This window comes from Lethenteron reissneri, chromosome 52, assembly GCF_015708825.2.
Source record: "Lethenteron reissneri isolate LAM-NWPU_2019-01 chromosome 52, ASM1570882v1, whole genome shotgun sequence".
Classification (NCBI taxonomy): Eukaryota; Metazoa; Chordata; class Hyperoartia; order Petromyzontiformes; family Petromyzontidae; genus Lethenteron; species Lethenteron reissneri.
In genome coordinates this window covers 5351528-5369791 of record NC_083830.1, presented here as the reverse complement: position 1 = coordinate 5369791, position 18264 = coordinate 5351528, and the positions used below count along the sequence as shown (strand labels likewise).

General features: G+C 51.2%; 2 protein-coding genes across 2 annotated transcripts in view; both read left to right on the top strand.

The window, feature by feature from the left end:
• The window catches only part of LOC133355844 (cytochrome c oxidase subunit 4 isoform 1, mitochondrial-like), a 554855-nt gene that overhangs the window by 135765 nt on the left and 400826 nt on the right, over positions 1–18264 (top strand). The window lies entirely within an intron of this gene.
• Positions 9804–18264, top strand: part of LOC133355838 (bcl-2-like protein 2) — a 51172-nt gene continuing 42711 nt past the window's right edge. The window contains exon 1 of the mRNA XM_061573239.1: positions 9804–10425. Coding sequence (XP_061429223.1) covers positions 9976–10425 — 450 coding nt within the window. The 5' untranslated portion in view covers positions 9804–9975. The remainder of the gene's footprint in view (positions 10426–18264) is intronic.

Below are 18264 nucleotides of genomic sequence, written 5' to 3'. Positions count from 1 at the left end.
GTCTTGGCGGCCTGTGCGCCTGATTCCTCATCGTCCGAGTCATATGCTTGCAGCACGCATGTTAGAGCCAGCCCTCCTTCACCACCGTCACCTCCGCCATGTGCGAGTGCCCACACTTCACCCCACCACTGCACGTGACCTGTGTTGTGGCACGCCGCCGGAGGTAATCGTTGGGAGTTTTGTTATGCAAGTGCCAGCAGCATGCAGTCACGTGCGGTTCTTTCACACCCCCAAGTGATCAGTTTAACACGTAGCAGGCTTTCGCGACCAATATTATTCACAATCAACGTTTTTGGGTTAGATCGCGTTATTTATAAATGTCTCGTAACCCTCCACCACCCGACACGGCCAATCAGCAAAACAAGTGTCACGTTGACAAAAGACAAATAGTTCACTGCTTTAGCCCACCGGTGTGTGGAAGCGTGAAACCACAACATTTACAATTTCTGAGTACGACGTTTCGCTGGTAATTGCATCCAGCATCATCGGGCAATTCGCCAGAATGGTGATGCTCTGCTCTGGCTCCCGGTCTTAAATAGAGCAGCAGCAGGGTGACGTCATCATTTAACTCATGAGGTGCAACGATTTAAGGCAGAGGGGGGGGGGGGGTTATTGTAATTATATACTAGATTAGTAATCAAGCAATTGTTACGATGTGAGTTGTAGATTAGTTATCAGTTGTAATGTGTGTTATTTTAACTATATGCTACGTTAGTAATAAGTTAATTAGTGTTTGTTTCCCCTACAAGGAATTGTAATATGTGTAGAGGAGTAGTGGAGAGTGGTGGCGTCGTGTGCGCTGTCAGGTGCGGTGACCTCACGGGACGTGGGGTCGCACGCGCTGGGCAGTGCACGTGACATCACCCCTCCGAGGGTATATAAGGGAGACCCCGTAACGTAAGCGGGGTCACTGGAGGAACGGGGATAGTGGAAGGGGTAAAGAGGGAACCAGGGATAGTGATAAGTGTTAATAAACCCTGGCGGAAGCCCCTAACTCAACCTCCGTCTCCGAGTACCTCCGTCTACGATACAACAACTGGTGTCAGAAGTTTACACCGTCGCCAACATGTATAAAGCGGGCGCACGGCGTAGGAACCCACCGGCACATGACTTGGAGGGCGCCGAAGGCGGAGAGGAGGCTCCAGCAGTGACCCCGGAGCCCGGGACCCCGGTGACGGTTCCCGTGGAGACGAGCGGGCCGGAGCGGGAGGAGTCGGCTGCGGGGAGTGCCAGCTCACCGCCGCCGCCAGAGACGGAGAGCGTCCCCGCAGCTCTGCTGCAGCAGCTCCTGCAGGCGGTGGGGCAGCTGACCGCCAGGTTGGCCGAGGTGGAGGCGCGGACGCAGCCAACCGCCCCGCACGCGGGACGGGAGCAACTGTCAACTGCCAACGTTGAAAGCGCCGCAGTTTTCCCAGCGACCGCTCCACCGGAAATGGCCGCCATGTTGGCTGCGACGCAATCCGCGGCGGCCATGTTGGCTCGGGAGCCATATGCGGCCGCTGCTACGGCTGCCATGGCGACCGCGACGCCGCGTCTCTCCACCGACGCGGCCGGGATTTCTCGGCACGCCGCTCCTGCGAGACCAGCCGCCGGCGACGACGCGGCTCTACATCAAGCTGCACCCGCCGGGGGGGCCCCAGCGACCGCTCCACCGGAAATGGCCGCCATGTTGGCTGCGACGCAATCCGCGGCGGCCATGTTGGCTCGGGAGCCATATGCGGCCGCTGCTACGGCTGCCATGGCGACCGCGACGCCGCGTCTCTCCACCGACGCGGCCGGGATTTCTCGGCACGCCGCTCCTGCGAGACCAGCCGCCGGCGACGACGCGGCTCTACATCAAGCGGCGCCCGCCGGGGGGGCCCAGGGTAAGTACGCGCGTGCCGTCCTCGCCGGGCCGCCGGGGTGGGCAGCGGCGGCTGCTGCTGCCCCGTACATCGCTGTGCCGCCGGAATGGGCCGCGGGTGCTGCCGCGGCTCAACCTGTCGCTGCGCTCACGGGGCCGGACACCGGCGATGCCGCGGCTCTGCACCTCGCCGTGCCTGCGTCCCTTCTCATGGATGACGCCGCAGCTGCGTGTTATTCTGCCGCGTCTTCGGCGTGGCCCATGGAGGCTGCAACGCCGTGGCGCCTCGCCGCGTCGCGAGAGGTTGCCGCGGCTGCGGCCGCTGTCCCGCACCTCGCTGCGCCGGCGGGGAGGGCCGCGGGGGCCACCGCGGCTCCGTGTTTTACCGCCGCGTCTACGGCGTGGCCCGGGGAGGCCGCAACGCCGTGGTGCCTCGCCGCATCGCGAGAGGTTGCCGCGGCTGCGGCCGCTGTCCCGCACCTCGCTGCGCCGGCGGGGTGGGCCGCGGGGGCCGCTGCAGGCCCGAATTACACCGCCGCGTCTTCGGCGTGGCCCGTTGAGGCTGCAACGCCGTGGTCCCTCGCCGCGTCGCGGGACGACGCCGTGGCTTCGTACGCCGCCGCTGACCGGTGGGTCGCGAAAGCGCAGGCGCCTTCACACTTTGCTGCGTCTACGGCGTGGCCCATGGGGGCCGCAACTCAGCCACAATTCGCTGCGCCTACGGCGTGGCCCATGGGGGCCGCAACTCAGCCACAATTCGCTGCGCCTACGGCGTGGCCCAAGGGGGCCGCAACTCAGCCACAATTCGCTGCGCCTACGGAGTGGCCCATGGGGGCCGCAACTCAGCCACAATTCGCTGCGCCTACGGCGTGGCCCAAGGGGGCCGCAACTCAGCCACAATTCGCTGCGCCTACGGAGTGGCCCATGGGGGCCGCAACTCAGCCACAATTCGCTGCGCCTACGGCGTGGCCCATGGGGGCCGCAACTCAGCCACAATTCGCTGCGCCTACGGCGTGGCCCATGGGGGCCGCAACTCAGCCACAATTCGCTGCGCCTACGGCGTGGCCCATGGGGGCCGCAACTCAGCCACAATTCGCTGCGCCTACGGCGTGGCCCATGGGGGCCGCAGCACCACCGCACCTTTCCGCGTCTTCGGCGTGGCCCGCGGGAGCCGCAATGCTGCCACCGCCGCAACACGTCGCGTCCGCTGGGTGGCCCGCAGGTGCCGCTTGGCTTCCACACCTCGCGGCGCCGCGCGGCCAATGGCAGCGCAGGTTACCCGACGTTGCGCCGTTTGTCGCGCAAGGGGGCGACTGGTCGGCCTTCCAGGACCGGTTCGACGCGGCATACATGTCGGTCGGCTGGTCCATGGAGGAGGCCTTGCCGGCGCTTCCGACCTGCTTGGACGAAAGGGCTCTGCAGGCCTTCAAGTCCATCCATCCGGCCAATCGGGCTACACTCCCGGCGGCCTATATCCAAATGGCCAACGTTTTTGAGCCGCCGTCCACCGCGCAGCTAAAGTTTTCATTGCGGCGGCGGGAGGAGGGGGAACTGCCGCTGGCCTTCCGCTGCTCGCTCCTGGCCCTGGCGCAGGCTGCATACCCTGACCTGTACGGCAGGGCACTTGATTCTATGGCCTTGGGGAAGCTGCTTGACCTGGCAAGGGAGCTAGGAATTGCTCTGTCGATCAACAATGATCGGCAGATCACATCCTTGGCGGTCGCAGAAAACATTCAGGCGCACCTCTCCCTCCGCCAACGGCCTCAGATGGCGGCGTGTGCGGGGATCCTGGCGCCGGACGGGGGGGACACCCTCGCGGCCCTGGCGATGCCCGATCGTCGAGGAAGGGGGACGGGTGGTCGCCGTCCGGAGCAGCGGGGGCGGCCGGGACCTTCCCGTCCACAGGAGGCGGACACGGTGGCCTGCTTCCGCTGTGGTCAGCGGGGCCACATTGAGCGGGGCTGCCGGAATGCCCCGGGGGCCTTTGGAAAAGGGACTCCACCTTCTCCCAGACCCTCCTTGGCATCGGGTTCGGGGCCCCAGGCGAGTCGCGACGCATCATCTGCGCGGCCGCTCCCTTCACCTCATGCATCTAGCGGGGCTAGGGCCCATCGTCATGGGGTTGTCCTCGAAGGGTCGGGTGCACCATCGTCATCACCCCCTCAATGGCCCAGACAGACCCGCCACTGGGATGCGCTTGCGCATAGGATGGTGGCGGCAGCTGCCGGCTCCTCAGCGGTGGCAGGATATGTGCAAGGGGTGCACGTTCGCCTCCTGGTGGATACGGGGGCGTCGGCCACCATTATTTCTGTTCTTTTAGTCTTATACTAACGTTACACCCCGTCTGTCCAATATAGCATCTGCCACATAAACAATTAATCCGATATACACCTTCTGTTGATAATTTAGGTAATTCGTCTTTAGTGCAAGTTACTAGTTACAAGTGATGCTGATTGGCTTCCTTCAGCATTAATTCTAGATTTGAAGCTGTCGTGACTGCAAGGATTCATACTCTTTGTTTTTTTCGGCAAAGTCACGTAGGTAAAATTTATTTTTCAAATAAAGTAAGTGAAAATAACAAAATTAAATTACGACGTTTCGGGCGCAACACAAGCGTCCTTCTTCAGGTGGGGACAACGTAGCGGTTGTGCTTTCGCTACGTGTGATTTAATTTAGTTGTTTTAATTCAGCATTAACATATCAATAATTCTGTCGTGGGTTCGGCCTCCCCTTGACGCTGATTGGCTTCCTTCAACAATTAACATAATTTATTATTAATTCTGTCGTGGGTGAGGCCGCCCCTTGACGCTGATTGGCTCCCTTCAACAATTAACATAATTAATTATTCATTCCGACGCGAGTGAGGCTGATTCTTGACGCTGATTGGCTTCCTTCAACAATTAACATAATTTATTATTAATTATGTCGTGGGTGAGGCCGCCCCTTGACGCTGATTGGCTCCCTTCAACAATTAACATAATTTATCATTCATTCCGACGCGAGTGAGGCTGATTCTTGACGCTGATTGGCTTCCTTCAACAATTAACATAATTTATTATTAATTCTGTCGTGGGTGAGGCCGCCCCTTGACGCTGATTGGCTCCCTTCAACAATTAACATAATTAATTATTCATTCCGACGCGAGTGAGGCCGACTCTTGACGCTGATTGGCTTCCTTCTACAATTAACATAATTTATTATTCATTCCGACGCGAGTGAGGCTTATTCTTGACGCTGATTGGGTTCCTTCTACAATTAACATAATTTTTTATTAATTTTGTCGTGGGTTAGGTCGCCCCTTGACGCTGATTGGCTTCCTTCAACAATTAACATAATTTTCGATTTAAAGCTTTCGTGACTGCAGGGATTCATCTTCTTGGTTCTTTCGGTAAAGTCACGTAGAATGGAAATAACAAAATAATAAAATAATAAAAATACATTTTATTTTATTATGTTTATTTTTATTATGTTGTTGTTTCCATTCTACGTGACTTTACCGAAAGAACCAAGACGAAAAATTAACATAATGTATCAATAGTTCTGACGCGGGTTAGGCCGCCCCTTGACGCTGATTGGCTTCCTTCTACAATTAACATAATTTATCATTCATTCCGACGCGAGTGAGGCCGACTCTTGACGTTGATTGTTTTCCTTCAGCATTAACATAATTTATCAATAATTCTGTCGTGGGTTAGGCCGCCTCTTCACGCTGATTGGCTTCCTTCAACAATTAACATAATTTATTATTTATTTTGTCGTGGGTTTGGCCGCCGCTTGACGCTGATTGGCTTCCTTGTACAATTAATATAATGTTTCAATAGTTCTGACGCGGGTTAGGCCGCCCCTTGACGATAATTGGCTTCCTTCAAGAATTAACGTAATTTATTATTAATGTTGTGGGTGAGGCTACCTCTTGACGCTGATTGGATTTCTTCAACAATTAACATAATTTATCATTCATTATGTCCTGGGTTCGGCCGCTTGACGCTGAATGGCTTCCTTCAACAATTAACATAATTTATCAATAGTTAAATTTCGATTTAAAGCTTTCGTGACTGCAGGGATTCATCTTCTTGGTTCTTTCGATGAATTCACGTAGAATGGAAAAAATTATTATGTTTATTTTTATTACTTTATTATTTCCATTCTACGTCACTTTACCGAAAGAACCAAGAAGATGTATCAATAGTTCTGTTGTGGATTTGGCCTCCTCTTGACGCTGATTGGCTTCCTTCTAACAATTAACATAATTTATCACGAATTCTTTCGCGGATTCATTTAATCCCTGTTACAGATACCGGGACACACAGCTTCATCCTGTGTGGCTGCGTAGTCAGCAGAGGGCAGTGTAACCACGCCAAGCGATGCTCTTGCAATGCACAACGATGTTCTGACAACAACTTAGGGGCCGTCCATAAATGACGTCACGCGATTTTGGACGATTTTTGACTCCCCCCCCTTCGTCACACGGCGTCACAAAAAGTCAGACCTCCCCCTCTCAAATATGACCAAAGCTCTGCCCCCCTCCCCAAATAAAAAACATGCTTCAAATCGCTTTAAACTATTGTCATTGTAGTGCGTATTTAATGTGGCGCTGCACTCTGATGTTATAGGAGAAGACATTTATTAAAAGTCTATTTACTTAAGTAGAACGTGTTGTCTATATTTATTTAAAGTTGCGCATTTTGATGTGACGTCATATTTCTCACACCCCCCCCCCCATCGTCACACATCGTCACAAATGTCTGACCCCCCCCATAGGTGCGTGACGTCATTTATGGACGGCCCCTTACACGCATTGACCGTCACGGCCGTAGGGAGGTTCTCATCCAGCAGTCGATTGACACAAGCGTTAACCTAAAACCTCGATTGTGGATAATGTTGAAAACTGAGAATTGGTTTTACCCTTTCTGCAAGGAATCATGTGCTGCATTAACCATGCATATTATTGGTTATTTCGGTAAAGTCACGTAGAAGGGAAATAATAAAAATAAAACATAATAAAAAAACATAATTTAATATAATTTTTTATTATGTTTAATTTTTATTATTTTATTATTTCCCTTCTACGTGACTTTATCGAAAGAACCAAGAAGATGAATCCCTGCAGTCACGAAAGCTTTAAATCGACATTTAACCATGCATATTTACGGTGAGCATGCAAACAAACATGCTCTGATAATACAGATAGTCCCCGACTTACGATGATCCGACTTACGATGCTGATAGCGATACGACAAAATTGTTAAATATTTTACATTTCGCGCGGCAGGCAAACGCAGCAGCGTACGAGGTACGATACTGTACGTTGGGACGCTGCCGGGATGTCCTGTATGCATATAGTTTAATCTAAGTTGTCTTGTGGTTGTTGTTGTTTGACTTGCATCCCACTGGGATTTTTGCACACAGCGTTGGTGTACGGTGTTTTTTTCTGCAATATTTTGCTGTCTTTTCTTGGATTTTCTGTTTGCACTTAGTCACATATTCACTTTAAGATGTTTTTTGTTCATGTTTTTGTTTTTTGTTTGTTGCGGTTGCACCCGATTCAAGAGCCGAATGGCTCACAGGGCTATACCTAATAAATGAACTTGAACTTGAACAGTACGGTACTGTAAATTGCTCTGTTTTGCTAAATTATCACCATTCTTTAAGACTCCTGGGTCGTCGTAACGCATCTCCATCGTAAGTCGGGGACTACCTGTATATGCATTGTCTTCGAAACTGATTGGCCTACACTAGAGACAATCTTCTTTATGGCCTAGTCTCACCAGTGTCAACCCACAGACCACCAGAAGTCGAACAGTACAAAGACATTCTAGATTTGAAGCTTTCGTGACTGCAAGGATTCATATTCTTAGGTTTTTTTCGGAAAAGTCACGTAGGTAAAAAATTAAAATTAATTAAGGTAAAACATGTTTTTATATTAAAATTAATAAAAGTAAAATAAGAATAAAAGTACAAAGACAATGCACTATCAGAGCATTCATAGGTCGGGGTGAGCAGCTCTATCATGGGACTTTTGTGCCAGTATCAAATAATGAAAAATAAGAATAGGTTTTACCCTTTCTGCTTAGATGGTCAAACCCCAAATAGCTACTTTTTGCAAGGAATGAAGTCTGCATTCACCACACATACTTGTGGTGAACATGCATTACAAAGCATTGTCTTTGTACTGTTCGTCTTGGGGCATTCTCTGGTCTGACCCTGGTGAGAACGGGCCCTAAAGAAGGCTGTCTCTGGTGTAGGACAATTCGTTTCAAAGACAATGCATACATCACGTGTTTTTGTTTGCATGTTCACCACAAGCATGGCTTCTGGTTGACGTTTGGACATCTTAACACCTGCCTGTTTAATTGCCAGAAAGGGCTAAAACCTATTCTCATTTTCATTCTTTAATTACTGGGAAAAAGGTCCCGTGATATGGATAATATTGGTAGCGAAAACCCTACTCCGTGTTTAACTGAATGGGTGTCGTTATGGCCGCTCTTGGCGTGCTATAAACACTCGTTAAAGCGCAAACTCTTTCCCCATAAACAATGTAACGATAACATTTGGAGAGATACGATGTTACCACACACGTGCAGGTGAGATGGGAGGACTAATAGCTAAAGGATACGGCGCCATGTTATTGTATCAGCTATAATTCAGGCAAGCCTGACACTCCGCTGATGAATTTCGATTTAAAGCTTTCGTGACTGCAGGGATTAATCTTCTTGGTTCTTTCGGTAAAGTCACGTAGAAGGGAAGTAGATTATGTTTTATTTTTATTATTTTATTACTTCCCTTCTACGTGACTTTACCGAAAGAACCAAGAAGATGACTCCGCTGATGATGAGACACTTTGCTTGTGCTGAAGCAATGCTGCTGATATGTAATCACAGCAGGCCGTCTGGCAAATGGGTTGTGTGAATAACTTTTTTTAATGTAGGTGACGTTTATGTGCAGGAAACGAATTGTCTGATTATTATTATCATTTTGGCATGGGTGGAAAATCACTTGGTGGTGCAATCTGCCAGTCATCTCAGTCAACCCATGGCAGTCTGGGTCTTGTCCCGTGGCGTCCGGCCAGCGAGCCTTCGACACTACACGTGGTCTCAGAGTGCACCTTAGCATGGCACAATAGCCGTGGTGACGGTCATCGCCACTCAGTGGTTGAAACGGCCGTTGCTGTTGTTGTTTCTGATGCATCGGAAGAGATTTAATACGAGGCGGGTCTTTAAATAATGACAGGGCGTGGCAACAATGTAGGGGCGGGGGCTACTACATGGCGGGACGTGGTTATCTGTCGGGAGCGTGGCGAACATGGTCGTACCTCTTGGGACTTCTCTCCACTTGATACAGATTTTTTGCTGTGACAGTTTCACCTGAAGACGGAAGCTTGTGTTGCCTCCGAAACGTCGTGATTTTATTGTTTGTATTTTTTATTAATTTTAATTTCATTTTTTTACCTACGTGACTTTACCGAAAGAACTAAGAGTATGAATCCTTGCAGTCACGAAAGCTTCAAATCTAGAATGGGGGGGGAGGCTGGGTCCTGAGAAGGGGCGTGGCCTTGAGAAGGGGCGTGGTCTTGAGAAGGGGCGTGGTCCTGAGAAGGGGCGTGGTCCTGAGAAGGGGCGTGGTCTTAAGAAGGGGCGTGGCCTTGAGAAGGGGCGTGGCCTTGAGAAGGGGCGTGGTCCTGAGAAGGGGCGTGGTCCTGAGAAGGGGCGTGGTCCTGAGAAGGGGCGTGGTCTTGAGAAGGGGCGTGGTCTTGAGAAGGGGCGTGGCCTTGAGAAGGGGCGTGGTCCTGAGAAGGGGCGTGGCCTTGAGAAGGGGCGTGGTCCTGAGAAGGGGCGTGGCCTTGAGAAGGGGCGTGGTCCTGGGAAGGGGCGTGGTCCTGATAAGGGGCGTGGCCCTGAGAAGGGGGGGGAAGGGGCGGGGTAGTATATAAGCCTGCGCGTGGCATCCAGCAAGGCTTTTGCAGACAATGTCGGTGTGCGTCAGCTACGTAGCAGCAGCAGTGGCAGTAGCAGCAGCGGGCGGAGGAAACTTGTCGATGTCTGCGTGAAAGGGAGGCGGGGGCGCAAGACAGCCGCACACAGGCAGACGAGAGACAGACAGAGACAGCGAGAGAGCCAGCGAGCGAGACAACCATGTCGGACCCTTACAACAACCGCGAGATCGTCAACGACTTCATCCGATACAAGCTGACGCAGCGCGGCTACGGCCAGAGCGGCCCATCGCCACCACCACCACCACCATCTCCTCCGCCGTCGTCACAGTCCACGGCTCAGCTGCTCCGCGTGTTGCGAGCGGCGGGCGACGAGTTCGAGAGCCGCTACCGTGCCTCCTTCTCGGACCTGTCGCAGCAGCTGCACGTGTCGCAGGGCTGTGCCGAGCAGCGCTTCGCCGAGGTGACCGCAGAGCTGTTTCGCGACGGGGTGAACTGGGGCCGCGTGGTGGCATTCCTGGCCTTCGGCGCCGCTCTCTGCGCCGAGTGCGCCGACAAGGAGATGGGCTTCCTGGTGGACGGAATCGCGCAGTGGATGGCCAACTACCTGGACGAGGAGCTGCGCGACTGGATCCAGCAGAACGGCGGCTGGGTGAGCGAGAGACGTGGTGGTGGTGGGTGGTGGGTGGGTGGTGATGCCTGCTAGATTGGTGCTGGAGAGATGATGGTGATGGTGGTAGTAGTGGTGGTGGTGGTGATGCTGCTAGAGTGATGTGGTTGGTGGTGATTGTAGGACGTGTTGGTGATGATGCTGCTGCTGCTACAATGATGTGGTTGGTGGTGATGCATAGATTGGTGCTGGAGAGATGATGGTAGTAGTGGTGGTGGTGATGCTAAAATGATGTGGTTGGTGGTAGTGGTGGTGGGTGGTGATGATGCCTGCTAGATTGGTGCTGGAGAGATGATGATGGTAGTAGTGGTGGTGATGCTGCTGCTACAGTGATGTGGTTGGTGGTGATTGTAGGACGTGGTGGTGGTAGTGGTGGTGGGTGGTGATGCCTGCTAGATTGGTACTGGAGAGATGATGATGATGATGGTAGTAGTAGTGGTGGTGGTGATGCTGCTGCTACAATGATGTGGCTGGTGGTGATGCATAGATTGGTGCTGGAGAGATGATGATGGTAGTAGTGGTGGTGGTGATGCTGCTGCTACAATGATGTGGCTGGTGGTGATGCATAGATTGGTGCTGGAGAGATGATGATAGTAGTAGTGGTGGTGGTGATGCTACAATGATGTGGTTGGTGGTAGTAGTAGTGGTGGTGATGCTGATGCTGCTACAATGATGTGGTTGGTGGTGATTGTAGGACGTGGTGGTGGTGGGTGGTGATGATGCCTGCTAGATTGGTACTGGAGAGATGATGATGATGGTGGTAGTAGTGGTGGTGGTGATGCTGCTAGAGATGATGATGGTAGTAGTGGTGGTGGTGATGCTGCTACAATTATGTGGTTGGTGGTGATTGTAGGACGTGGTGGTGGTGGGTGGTGATGATGCTAGATTGGTACTGGAGAGATGATGATGATGGTGGTAGTAGTGGTGGTGGTGATGCTGCTAGAGATGATGATGGTAGTAGTGGTGGTGGTGATGCTGCTACAATTATGTGGTTGGTGGTTCTAGGACGTGGTGGTGATGCTGCTGCTACAATGATGTGGTTGGTGGTGATTGTAGGACGTGGTGGTGATGATGCATATGCCTAGATTGGTGCTGGAGAGATGATGATGATGGTAGTAGTGGTGGTGGTGATGCTGCTGCTATAATGTGGTGGTGATTGTAGGACGTGGTGGTGGTGATGCTGCTGCTGCAATGATGTGGTTGATGGTGATTGTAGGACGTGGTGGTGATGATGCATATGCCTAGATTGGTGCTGGAGAGATGATGATGATGGTAGTAGTGGTGGTGGTGATGCTGCTGCTATAATGTGGTGGTGATTGTAGGACGTGGTGGTGGTGATGCTGCTGCTACAATGATGTGGTTGGTGGTGATTGTAGGACGTGGTGGTGATGATGCATATGCCTAGATTGGTGCTGGAGAGATGATGATGATGGTAGTAGTGGTGGTGGTGATGCTGCTGCTATAATGTGGTGGTGATTGTAGGACGTGGTGGTGGTGATGCTGCTGCTGCAATGATGTGGTTGATGGTGATTGTAGGACGTGTTGGTGATGATGATGATGCCTAGATCGGTGCTGGAGAGGTGATGATGATGATGATAGTAACGGTAGGTTGGTGGTGGTAATGTTGCTGCTGATACAGTGATGTGGTGGTGATTGATGGACTTTCGGATGGTGCCACTGTGATACCGTTTGGTGACCGGTGTGTAGTCTGCAAGCAGCTTGGGTCCTTTAAATGCTGTCGCATGAGTGACTTTAGTACGAGCTAAATGCGTGACGAATTGCCATCCCGTTTACAAACAAAACAATCCTCAAGCTGTGGCCGATAAACACAAGTACAGTACTTCCGAAACGGGGGGGGGGGGGGCGGTGGGAGGAAACGATTTAAATAGCTCAAATGGCACAGATTGCAGATTTGAACTCCAGTAAGTTGAGTTATTTCTCCTACTCGGTGACGCAGACAAACCCCGGCGTCTTTGCAATTTGCTGACGGATGTCAGATGTTTATGATAAAAAAATATTTCACTCATTTGTGTGTACGGTATTCCTTTCGATTTAAAGCTTTCGTGACTGCAAGGATTCATCTTCTTGGTTCTTTCGGTAAAGTCACGTAGAAGGGAAATAATAAAAGTGAGAATTTTATTTTATTATGTTTTATTTTTATTATTTTATGATTTCCCTTCTACGTGACTTTACCGAAAGAACCAAGAAGATACGGTATTCCTGTTTGCCTTTGATAGGGCTGGAGGCCCATATAATTAGTTTTTTGCATGCGGGAGTCCTCCTGCCAATACGATTTGGCCATTCGGTAGACTTGTATTGGGTGAGTACAGGTTGACTCGGCTGATGAGATGCAGAAGTTCGAAACTTGTGTCCAGAGTGTTTTTTTCCTGCCTTACAAATGCTGCTGACGCTGCTTTTATACCGATTTGGAGTTGAAAGCCAATCGGCTGATGGACAAAATATGTTAACTATCTCGTGAATGTAGAGGAAACAAACTTGAGTTTTTGCTTAAACTAATGCTGCTGATGCTGTTTTATTGGGGTGGAAAGCCAATCGGCCATCGATGGCCTCAACAAGTGTGAAAGTGGAGGCAATTTGCGTCCAGTAAATTCTAAATGTATCTTGTAATTGTATTATTTGTTGCGGTTGCACCCGAATCAAGAGCCGAATGGCTCACGGGGTTATTCCAAATAAATGGAAATGAAATGTCTGCTCACAAGGGGGTGGTAACACAAACGGGTTGTTGGCGTGGTGGAATTGAATTTGAGAAAGCGGTGGTTGCTGCGGCACTCGTGACTTTGTCAACATCAGCGAGAGAGATAGGGAGGCAAGTTGCGTCTGGATTATCATGAAGGTGATCCGGGACGTGCATGCCACAAAGACAAAGATCCCCCGTATAGCCTTAACAGAGACTGTAGGGGCAAGTGCTGCTAGCGAGTAGCACCTATGAAGGCTGGCACGGCACACGAGGGCGTGGGTGGCCAGCACCACGCCCGGCCGCCTTTGTCTCCCTAGTGGCGATGTTGACACATCGCACCAGGTACTCATTTGATGCCGAGTCGACCTAGGGGAGGCCCAGGACCGGTTCAGATAATCGTCACCGGTGTTGGCCGTGAGCGGGAATCGAACCCGGGTGGCCAGATTCGTAGCGCTAACCATTACACCACCGCTCCCCTCATGCATACCACACACACACTCACACGTGACTGTACTGTCCCGCGGTTATTGTTATCACCGTGCAGATTGAAAGCTCAGTTCTTTCGAACTGACCGTGTTTTTAGTTCCCCTCCGCCCGCACCTCCGTTGAGCGCGGTTGGCCACGTACGGTGCGAAAGAAGTTCAACATACAGTGGAGTACGTACAGCACTACTGCGCTCTTGTATCGCCACCATCACTTGGGGGTTGGGGGTTGGTGTGTGAAAGAACCGCACGTGACTGATTCTGGCACTAGGACAACAAAATTCCCAACCATTACCTCCGGCGTGCCACGACACAGGTCACGTGCAGTGGTGGGGTGAAGTGTGGGCACTCGCGACCTCTTCACATTGCGCCTGGCAAGCGGTGGAAGAGTAGGCCAAGGTACCTCTCCTTGAGTGCCCTGTTGTGGGAGGTCATTCGTGTGTATACAGACACTACCTCGCCTGGTATGCAGGAAGTCGTGGGTTCGATCCCGACCCTGACGATGCCTGCTGCTGTATATTTGGAGTTTGCGTGTCTCTCTCTGTCATCACGGTGGCTAGGAGATGTTAACTACCTCGCCTGGTATGCAGGAGGTCGTGGGTTTGATCCCGACCCTGACGATGCCTGCTGTATATTTGGAGTTAGCGTGTCTTTCTCTCATCATCATCACGGTGGTTAGGAGATGTTAACTACCTCGCCTGGTATGCAGGAAGTCGTGGGTTCGATCCCGACCCTGACGATGCCTGCTGCTGTATGTTTGGAGTTTGCGTGTCTCTCTCTATCATCATCATCACGGTGGCTAGGAGATGTTAACTACCTCGCCTGTTATGCAGGAAGTCGTAGGTTCGATCCCGACCCTGACGATGCCTGCGGCTGTATATTTGGAGTTTACGTGTCTCTCTCCCTCTCCCCCCGTGGTCGCGTGGATTTTTGTCCGGTTTTCCCCCTCCACATTTAGAATGAACATCCACGTGTTTAAGAGTCGTCGGCTGCTACGTGTTGATAAGCCACTTCGTTGAGCTATCATCGTGTGTCATAGCGAGGTCGCATCTGAAAAAGAGCTATGCAGCTCGGTGGGCCTTGAACCTGGTGAAATAAAAAGTTTAGTTCAGCAGTTAGGATTTAAGAAACTTGCACCCATTGCCGCGATGGGAGATCGAACCGACGACGGGTTCTGGATTGGAAGTGCAGCGCAGTAAAACCGTGCGTCTCGAGCACTCGTGTGTTTGCCGTGGGTAGTAGGGGCTGAACGATTTGGGGGGAAATATCTAATTGCGATTGTTCTGACAGATAATTGCGATTTGATTTGCGATTCAATTTTTTTAGTGTCAAGCTTCAATTCAATATTCACTGTGTAATAGATTAAAAACATGTGATGGAGCATTACCACGTGATACCATCAAAATATGAACTGCTCTATATATTCTAATGCAAGGATGAGAACTTAAAAGATATGGATTGCTTCCAACATGTATTTGTAAAAAAAAATATTATTGAAATAGAACAATCAAACATTGAACAATTGTTACGTTAAATAAATAAAGTTAGAATAATAACAAATAAAACATTCCAATAAGAAAGTAAGAGCACTTTTCAAATTGCAAAAAATCGCAGCCTTTGCGATTTGCCAATCGCATTGTTTCAAATTGCGATTTCGATTAGAAATCGATTAATGATTCAATGCCCTCGCCTTGCAATTCACGAGGAATAGAATTGTCCAGAACTTTGTGTGGGTTTTGTGTGGGGGTTATTGCGGGTTTCCCTTCGCCCACACGCTGGAGTTGAACGTTGCGTCAGCTTGAGCGAACTCGGGCCCACAGCTCACGTCACTCATGTGGTGGACACAGAGTGCCGTTGAAGGGGTTGAGCCACAAGAAACCGCTGTGATGCAACGATGACGACGACGACTCTGTGTGAATGGGGGGGGGGAAGATTTGGTAACTGTGTGTCTTTGTTCTTTCGGTAAAGTCACGTAGAATGTAAATAACCTGTTCTCCACCTGAGGACGGCTACTTGCGTTGTGGCCGAAACGTCGTGAGAATTATTTTATTATGTTTTATTTTTATTATTTTATTGTTTCCATTCTACGTGACTTTACCGAAAGAACCAAGAAGATGAATCCCTGCAGTCACGAAAGCTTTAAATCGAAACTGTGTGTGTGTTGAACTTCTTTCACACCGTACCTAGCCAACCGTGCTTGATCGGAGGTTCCGTGGGAAGGGGGGCGGGACGAGGAAACAATTATGAGACTCAACATTAAGGCGACGATTTTGACACTAATGGTTTGCAAAACTCACTGCTCGTACGTGCGTTGGCGTTCTGTAAATAACAAAGCGCCGAATTCACATTTCGCCATCTATTTTCCACTTCGCGCCTTCGGCTTGGAATTCACGAGGAATAGAATTGTCCAGAACTTTGTGTGAAGTCAGCAGTGTGCCCCCACCACCCCCACCCCCGTGCGGCATTGTGTGGCTGTGCTGTAGAGGATTACAGAAAATCGAGGGGTCATTTCCACAGGCCGCTCTTACACAATCTTAGAAGGTTCTACTTGCAGCGTAGAATGTTTTTTTGGTTCCCGCGGGTTGGCGCGCTGTACAGCTCTCCTGCTACGCGCGTACATGGAACTTCTTTCACGCCGCACGTGGCCGCCCGTGCTAATCGGAGGTTTTGCGAGAGGTGCTCCTCGGGTTTGAGCAAGTTTCGTTGGGCGTATTGCCGCTGGGAGCTTGTTGGCATTCGACTGCGTGGGGAGTAGCTGTTTATTTTTTTAAAAATGCGTTATCAACTGGTGCCTCGATCTGGCATCGCGTAATAAAAAAAAAAGTCACGTTTGTTTTTTAATTCCCAATTGGCAAGCCAAGCCGGCTTTCATTCACAACGACGCGCCTGCAGCGTCTCTCCGTGTGCTCCGCGGTAGAGGGCACGGCCAAGGGTGGCCCAAACACAGTTCTGCGAACGCTGCTGTCGACTCGAGCGACGATGATTGACGGCGTAGGATGACATGCACATAATTTGTATATATAGAGAGCATCACTTCCCCTCCCCCCACTGGACTTGTGATGGCGCTGTACGTGTGTCTTGAACTTCTTTCGCACCATAACGTAGCCAACCGTGCTAATCGGAGGTGCGGGTGAAGGACAACAAACTAAACACATTTTTTCATTTACACGTTCCTTCGGAGTGGGCAGGTAGGAACTTGGTTGGACAGCGCATTCGTGCACGACACAGCTCGCGGTCACGTGACGCACTTCAACCAATCCGGGAGCGTACATGTTTGGGAGGGGTTATGCACGACAGACAAATAATCCCTGGTGGGCTGTGTGGAACTGTTGTTCCTACCTGTATAATAAGTGTATTGGATCCCGGAGTCAGCAGGCTTGACTGTTGGTGAGTCCCAATGAGAAAAAAAAAATCTCATTTTCGAATTATGAGAATCTCGCCGAGGTGCGAATACACCGCAGTGTTGCAGCAGCCACTGGCCCGGCTCGTGACAATTCACGCGCCCCCCGCTCCCGCCCCCCCCCCCGGGTGCTTCTTCCACAAACGGAACTATATCCGACCGTTTCGCTTCGCGTGCTTGGAGCTTCGTCGACAAAGCGAAAACGTCTGACACCGTGCAGAACAACGCGCGGCACGGCACAAGCCGAAACCCACCGCTCTTGAGACCCCTATTACCGGATAGCTTCACTCCTGGCACTGGACTGTCGTTTTCCGCACTGGTCGACATCTTCACTTGGGAATTTACTTTGTAGAACTCTGGTTGAAACAGTCAATTCCTACTTCCTGGGGAATTAACTTTTTTGGACCAAATCGAGCCACCCGGGTCTTGAGTCAACCCCATCGGGTTCGCCCGCCTGTCGACGTCATCGTCATCGCCATCATCGCCATCATCATCATCGCCATCATCATCATCATCGCCATCGTCATCATCATCGCCATCGTCTGCACTTTTATGAAAGTCACTTTCTCCTCCGCGCCCGGCGTCACTCGTCATTACGACGCCACCGTATCACCGTTGTCTTGGTCTGTATTCCCCCCCCACCCCCCCAAAAAAAAAGGAACCCTTTACCCTTTGCTCCTCCTCCATCGGTGGCGAGCGTGTTTGTTTTGCCTTGAAGTCGTGCCGTTTGACGATGCTGTTGCCTCCGTCCAGCTGCGAGTGAGCTCCTCGCTGTGTGCTGTAACAAGAAACTCGGACGCGTCTGGGCACGGAACTAAAGCCGCGTGGGCTCTGCAGGTTTTTTTTTTTGTCCCCTTGTGTTTATCCCATGGGTCGGTTTGCAGTTTATAGTAAAACAAGGACCCCCCCCTCCTCCTCCCTCCCTTTAGCTCCTTCGTGTGACGCACGTGGACATCTGCTCGTGGGCTACGACCGCAAGCTCCTGCAGTGCGCACGGCCCTTTTGAACGAAGTCCAGCGGAGGGGTTTGGCGTCGTTGTGTTACGCCAGCGCATGTACGCAACCAGCGACGCGCTGATTCTTGCGCACGTCGCTGACATTCTGTTGTACGGTCATGCAAAGTGTGCTGTACACACTGCACCGTACCAGATCGATTAGTGTATGCACGTACATAGGTGTATGCTGGGTAGATGAATGCATGTGCACTGCATTCTGGGTAGATTTGTGTATGCATGTACACAG